Source organism: Osmerus eperlanus, chromosome 11 (assembly GCF_963692335.1).
Source record: "Osmerus eperlanus chromosome 11, fOsmEpe2.1, whole genome shotgun sequence".
Lineage (NCBI taxonomy): Eukaryota > Metazoa > Chordata > Actinopteri > Osmeriformes > Osmeridae > Osmerus > Osmerus eperlanus.
The window spans coordinates 10,955,634-10,963,378 of record NC_085028.1 but is presented as its reverse complement, the minus strand read 5'-3'; the positions used below and the strand labels follow the sequence as shown (position 1 = coordinate 10,963,378).

The 7,745-nt window shown below is 43.4% G+C and overlaps 1 protein-coding gene across 1 annotated transcript in view; it reads right to left on the bottom strand.

Annotated features, from left to right (window-relative positions):
* Nucleotides 1-7,682, bottom strand: part of LOC134028714 (segment polarity protein dishevelled homolog DVL-3) — a 14,737-nt gene extending 7,055 nt beyond the window's left edge. Inside the window, 4 exon segments of the mRNA XM_062472453.1 lie at nucleotides 53-94; nucleotides 96-172; nucleotides 1,585-1,654; nucleotides 6,963-7,682. Coding sequence (XP_062328437.1) covers nucleotides 53-94; nucleotides 96-172; nucleotides 1,585-1,654; nucleotides 6,963-7,123 — 350 coding nt within the window. The 5' untranslated portion in view covers nucleotides 7,124-7,682.
* Between the last annotated feature and the right edge of the window lie 63 nt (nucleotides 7,683-7,745).

Here is a 7,745-nt window from a genome sequence, read left to right as displayed (position 1 = left end):
ATACAAGCACAGATGCATGCACACACACATACAATGTCTTGAGTGTACTAACTGGAAAGAGGGGGGTCTTGAATCCCCGATACCGCCAGTTCTCCAGGGGGGGCGGTAGGTCCGGCTGGCTGTCTGCACACACGGAGCCCCCGTCTGAGTGACAGCCGTCTGCAGACACCAGCTGGAGGGAGAGAGAGAAGGGTGGGGGGGGGGGGGGGGGGGACTAAGATGTAATAAGTCTCAAAGCCAATAATGATGATCAAAAGATATGACTATCAATGTGCTCATTGATACAGTGGACAGATCCACAGACAATCCTTCATTCACTTCCACCCTTGTAGTGACACACTTCCTCCCCGCATCCCTGTTGTTCCTATGGAATGTCCACCACCCCTGCCCTCTGATTCAATATTCTCGTTAGAACCAGGATATTTCAGGAGTGTTGCTGAGCATCCTGTGATTCCAGTTAGCTGATCTAATCAAAGGCTAAGTGAGGACCACTGTTCTGCCTCTTCTTCTCCGGCCCACAAAGGATCGGCAGGAACCCTGCGTGCCTGCAGGACCCTCCAGGAAGCGCTGGAGGGTCCTGCCACACGCCGTCCCTCCACACACTGTTCCATCACAGGCAGAGCTCTCCAGACCGCAGCAGAGAGAGCTGCAGTTACCCCAGCCCTGCGCCCAGCATTACTGGAGAGGCCAGAGAGCAGAATGGAGGGAAACGTTCCGTGACCAGGCAGATTTCCACCTAACCAAGGCCTTTTCACCCACTGGACAGGTTGGAAAATGATGGTCAAGAGTCTAGACAAGCATGAGAAACAGAAGAACTCTGCTCTGAAAACAGGGGATTAGGAGGGTGTTTCCACAAGAGTGCCTGCTGTGCCTGTTTGAGAATGGGATTTGCATGCCTGAGAGTGTGTGTTAGTTAGTGTTAGTTGGCGAGATGATTATGTGGACGTGAGACAGAGAGGGGAGAAATGGAGAGAATCCAATAGAGGAAAAGAGAGATGGGCATGGTGGAGAGAGACTACACTGAATAGAGGAAAAGAGAGATGGGCATGGTAGAGAGAGACTACACTGAATAGAGGAAAAGAGAGATGGGCATGGTGGAGAGGGACTACACTGAATAGAGGAAGAGTTGTCTGTGGCGTGGACATGTGCTGTGGCAGAGGTGAAAGTAAAACACAAACAAATTAGGTCAGATTATATAAGACAGCTGTGATCGCAGCCCCACACGTGATACACACACACACACACTCATTCCAGGTCACTATGTAGTTAGTTAGTTAAAGGTACTAATACTCAATATTCTTCTAGTCAATAGTCTTCAGAGCGAATACAAGCAATATTTATCAGTCCGGTAATAAGCTCTGTGACAAACTTGCAAAAAGAATGCTTGCAGGATTCTGCACTCACTGTTATCACTGCTGAACACACAGGGGGGCAATAAGAAAGAGGGAGAGGCAGAGAGAGAGAAAAATAGAGAAAAAGACTGAGAAAAGAAAGAGGGGCAGAGAAGAGAGACAGAGAGAGACAAGGTAGAAAATAAAAATACATATATGGTCAGACTAAAGACAAGATGGGAAACTTGCTCACCCAAGATACCACTCTGCCATTGAAACAGGGGAGTTTGGAGTTGTCATCAGAGATCTCCTCTTTCACAACCCTGTAAGGAAAAAATTATTAAAGTAAATATCCACTGAACTACATCCACCCATCCTTGAGTAACACCCATCCTGCTCATTAGGGAAAAAGCGATGTTTTGTTTCTTAAAACGTAGTTCAAATTATAATTGTGTTAGAATACCCCTCACCCATAAAATCCAATTGAGGTGTAATGTCAAAGGGATAAAATGACACTAAACTTATGACTTACGATGTTTAAACATTTATGGGAAAAAAGACACAAGTCTCGCTCTGTTTCCCACAAATACAGCCATAATCAAAATCAGGATTCAGAACCAATGTCTTTTCTCACTACCCAGCTGCTCTCTAAAAAAAGTGCCGACCCTAAATGACCCTAGTTACCATAGAAACCATACGGCAGGGAGACTTGTGAGAGGCCATGCATTGTGAGAGGTGAGGGAGACTCAGCAATGTTAAATTTAAAGCCAGATAAAATAAGACGGGGATCCATAAATGATCTGAATGATTTTGCAACAAACAACCACACAATATGCTTTCCTTTGTATCTTCTGCATCCATGCACACACACTCAGGTTAACACACCGGAAAATAAAATATTCAAGCGATATTTCTCTTAATAGAAAGAAGCAGTGTCTAGTCAGAGAAGATAGGGAGAACACTGAAGGGGTGAGCAGCCTCTTCTCATACGCAGGTAAATGTTTGTGAGTGTATGTAATGCCAAATAGTGGAAACTCTCAAGCCATACCTGGCTATGGTGGTTGAGGAATACAGCTGAATTTATTGAACACTGGGTTTGAATAATAATAACACTCGACAGCTCACAGTCTCTCTCTCTGTTTCTCTCTGTGTATCTCTTCCTCTTTGTTTCTGTAATCTAACCCATCACAGCCATACGTCCTATAAAATAAGAATATGCAGTCTCACCTCTGCAATTTTGTGTAGTTACAAACCATTACACAGAGTTGTAACCAACTAAAAAGTGTCTCAGTGGGGCTTCAATATGCACATGGCTGAACACATGCTTTGTTCAAGTCATGTGACCCCCGACTAGATGAAATGCTTAAGAACTGGTTATGTCTGCATCATTCCCCATTCTCCTCTGCCTGGTCGGTAACACAGCACCCCTGCATTGTTATTTCTCTCTTTCCCTCCCTTCTAGTTCCAGGACAAGAGCTGTGTACATGCTCCTGAATTTACTTAAAAATACATTGAGATTGAGTGACAGCAAAAGAGAAAGAGAGGAGAGAAAGAGAGGAGAGAGAGGGGGGGAGAGCGAATGTGTATCTTGGTGTCCACACAAACAGTGTGATTATGTTAAAAGTGACAGCATGCTAATTAAAGCAACAAGCAACAGCTTTAATGCCTACCAACTGATGTGACCTTTGAACTTGGATCCAATTGGGAGGTTTAGGGGGCTTTAAAGAGGTCAGCACAGTCAATTTCTCATAGTTTCACTGCAGAGCACTAATCCGGCCTCAGCCCGGGCAATAACACAACAGATTACATTACATAATCTATATGGCATGCAAGGACCTTTCAATTTCCCTCCCACATTGCACACTCGCAATTGACAACACACCAATCACAACATGTCACTCAAACTCAAATGTATTTAATCCCACTGCTCAGCCCTTGTTACTCAATCCAATAGTTCCTTGTAACTTGTTGTCCTTTTCTTTCCCTCTCTCTGTTTCCTCCATCCTTTCGTTTCCCAGCCCCTGTGCCCCAGATGGGGGTGGGACTGGGGGGAGCACAGCCATGTGGCCATGCTGACAGGGCCTTTGGGGAGCTGGGTTTGTAGCCCCAGCAGGTGCAGACAGTCCCATTGATCTGAGAGCTGAGCAGACCACTAATAAAGAGAGCCTGCATCTATGTAGCTTCCGCTGATTAGATTTACCTCTGAGAAATAAGATGAATGTAGCTCTGGACTGGTTAGTGTGTGCATATTTGTGTGTGTGTCTGGAGGAGGAGGGAGGGAGTGAATGGTAGATAAATGGAAGAGAAGAAGGGGTGAGATGGAAAGTGAGTGCATGAGGGAAAGAGGTGAGGACACCAGGAAAGGGGAGGGGAGTCTAATCTCAGATGTTCAGAGGCAGCGTCCTTTATTTTTCGCAGGCATAAGAAACACAAACAGTACAATCCCTGAGCGTCAGAGACGGATTAAATATCAAAACAGACCAAATGTGCACAAACACACACGCACAGCTAAAATTCTCCAGAGTAACTTCTCATGCATCTAATATGCAAATTGCCTCAAGTACAGACACAAAAGACAAGACAAGAAAATAAAACAGGAAGAGGGAAAGTAGGTCAGCTTAAAAGAGGGGGAGCAAAAAGAGCTTTCTGCCACCTCTTCAGCTAGTGCCAGACTGACCACTCCACAGTATTGAGTCAACACACCCAAACACACACACACATAAAACGGGCACATAATCACTAAGCCCAAGCATCTACACTGCAGAGTTTCCTGCAAAAACACTATTTCTGTCCAGTTCTGGTCCCATTACTCTCACTGCTAAAATAAACAGATGTGCTTTGCAGGGAGTCTTGGGGGGTGGGCTTGACATTTTGTCTGTGTGTGAGTGTGTGCATGAATGTGTGTGAGAGAGAAGTGGGTGTGGGTTGTGCTGTCCAAACTGTGCATTGTTAAGCAGGCTGGGCCAGACATGAATATCAAAGACCTCTTCTCACCAGTCAAAAATTACTGGACGGCCAGAGGGAGAGCCTTATTCTGATACATGTGCATGACCAACTGGTATGCATGACATCTCCTATAAAGGCATGAACTCCTTTACTGATCTGTAATTTGCTTTGGAGAAATGGCAAGCAAGAACGTGATGGAGAGAGAGAAAGCAAGACAGAAAGAGGCACTGAGAGAGAGAGAAAGAGAGAAGCAGGGTGAGACAGAGAGAAGTTGGGAGAAGCAAAGAGAGAGGCAGGAAGAGAGCAAGAGAGAGACAGAGAGAGGGAGCGACAGAAAGGATGTCAAAAATCCAGAATTCTTTCCAGCCAACATGGTGTGAGTGATCGTTCAAACAGTCGTGGTCCTCTGGGCTCCATGAATGCTCTAAAAAACAAGAACTAAATGTTGGAACTGCAGTCCCTGCTGATGTTCAGTGGGAGAGTAATGGAATAAAACACATATGCTTTCAAAAACATGGAATGTACCACCAAAATGACAGATAGGATATGGAATTCATAAGTCAGTACCTACAAAACAATCTGATGTTCCAGTATTGCCGAACATGTTTCAACTATTTCTAATAAGTTGTAGAATAGATCATATTTTAAGAACTGACCAAAATGTTCCTACTCTACCACACAATAAGTGTGATTGAAACACCAGATACAAATGGGTTCCCAAGACAAATAGCATCCTTCCAAGGTTCCCCTCCACATCCTTCCACAGCGGGTCCCACATTCCCCTCCTCAGGCCTGTGGCTGCACAGATGAGTCTGCAGACTAGACCAGTAGCCCCTGTCCAAAAACACTTCCCTCATCCCCTCCCTGGCCCAGTCTGTCTGCCTGGCTGCCTCCTAACTCTTTCTGGTCCAGCAATTGAGAGTCCCGGTCCTCCAGCTCGGTTTAGCTCTGCAATAAGTGTTTTGACAATCACCAGGGCTCGGCAACCAGACAGATGTTATAGAGTGCTAATAATAAATCATGTTTGCCATGTGTATGCACATTCTCTCCATTGTCTTGTGTGATAAAATGCATGAATTGTTCATATGTATTCATGTTTGTGAGACAGATATAATCATGATTGAATGAGGAAGGGCTTGGGTCATAGGTGGCTTTAAAGGGTAAAGGTTTAGAGCCGGTGTAATGTGATCGTAAATCATTTCTCTCACCTTATCGAGTTTGAGACGTTTGCACAGAGATAACAGAGGTTGGTGGAGCAACATCAGCGTGCATGGACAAAATTGATTATTTGAAAAAGTCGTGATTTTCTTTCCATCAAAACAGCCCGTGTCTATTTCTAAGCCATGTGCTATCACGTGCGCACCTGTTCTCCTGACAAAGAAGATAAGGGTGAGCTCTTATCCTGACCTTAAGGAGACGTTTTGCCTTTATTGTCTTTAGGCCGAGTATATTGTCTTAAAGAAAAATGATTTCCTCTTTGACAGCATGCTGTGAATATTCACATCGGCATAGGCTACTGAGGTTAGCTAGCATTTCTTTATTTGGAGGTTGCCATTACCACCCCTGCCGCTCAACGACAGCATCCATTGAGCTCTTGGAACGAAAGATGCCCTCATGTCACGAAATATCCGATGCTAATCTTTAAGGGAAAGCCAAGACAGACATTACAGCTGTAGGCCTACCCATATTAGGCTACTTATTGGAGTGAGAATTATTATAGTTATTATATACTTATTATAGTGAGAATGTAGGTTATACGGTGGCGTAGCCTATATAAATAGAACAAAATCGGTTGTGATACACGATGCACTGGAGAAAGACAATGCTGATGTCAGTTGTATTCTGAGTGTTATTCAAGGCGAACGAGGGGCTGCAATGGGACTGAGACAGTAGGAAATCGCAGAGACTCAATAATTTATTTTATTAAATTATATATATTAAATTATTTATTTATTATTTTATTATTTTAATAATTTATTAACTCAATAAATTACATAGTATAGAAATGTACATGCCCAACTTATTGCAACTGATGCACAGGCAACACTTTGAAATATAATAGAAGTGTAATAGCCTAAGTGAAAGGTAGGCTAGTTCTACACCAAATGCAAGTCAAGTTGATTCAATTAAGGAATTAGTTAAAAGTCACACAGATTGGTTTGTGAAACAACAAGGAAACTGATCTTTTTTTAGCTTGTCGTGTAGTTATGCTACCGTGAGAAGTGTCAACAAATTTCACTTTCCGTATTCTCAAACCGAAGATAAAATGCAATTTCATGTTGTTCAGGACAAATTCAAGACATTTTGAGTGACCTGCATCATATTATGACAGTCTGGATCTCTGCATAATGAAATCAGACTTGAAACTACCCCTCCCATCAGTGCTTCCAATAGCCACTTAATATACAATCTCCAAAATGGACGCTGTAATTTCAAAGTAACAACCTATAACATATTTCTTCTCAGAAAATTTAATAAACGCTTTCTAAGTAACGCAGTCATATTTATAAGGACTATGCCTGGAAAACAGACAACCCCACGATGATTTCCTTTACATGTAGCACATAGGCTACCAAGTGAAGTGTGTAGAGTTAAGGATACATAATAGCCTATATTTAATACAAAACACACACATATCTACCTTAAGAAACAGGCTGTGCTTATATTCTATGCCTATGATCTTACCCGAAATCATCGTCCATAGATTTGAAGAAAAATTTATAGTTTGGCTTATTGAGGACATGTTTGAAGTCCGCAAGAGTAACCCTGTCAGCAGCGATGGGCAACTTGACCAGGTAAGGAGTTTCCTGGTCGTCGAGGTGATAAATAATTTTGGTCTCCCCCATGGCGGGCCGCTGGGGAGGGTAAGGCCGAGCACATCCAGCCCTGGGTACTCTGTCTGCCTCCCTGGGGCTGGTTCACGCAGTCTCCTCTCGCCTGGACCCCGGCCGTTATCAAATCCTTGGTCTGTAGCACTTGAGGTGGACCCGTACGATGGTCTGTAGCGCAGTTATATTCTAATGAAAACAACTAAATAGAGGTCTTAACATTCCATTGCCCAAACATTTATTTCATTTTTCATTTGTATAGTCTGTCCGAAATACAAGAATTTCGCTTTTTTTTTGGAATGGACCAGTTTGTGCTCCCGTGTTAACGGACAGTGCTATCCCCTGTTCGTTGTAACAGCTGTCCGCCAATGTTGTGTAGCCTACAAAAATAGCCCCTCCTATCGATTTTCCTAAGGACTCCCTCTAGAGGCATAATAATGAAATTAACATTTAAGAGGAAAGTAGACCATACATTACAACTTTTTTGAAATTCTACTATAGGAGATATGATGGCTTATTTGATCAACAAACTACAGTTTAGATGTAGGCTAATACAAAACCTTCCCATGACGTTGGATTCTCCCTTTACAGAATCAGTCAGGGATAAGGCCAAGCCGTGAACGCCCTCTCGTGGGCAATA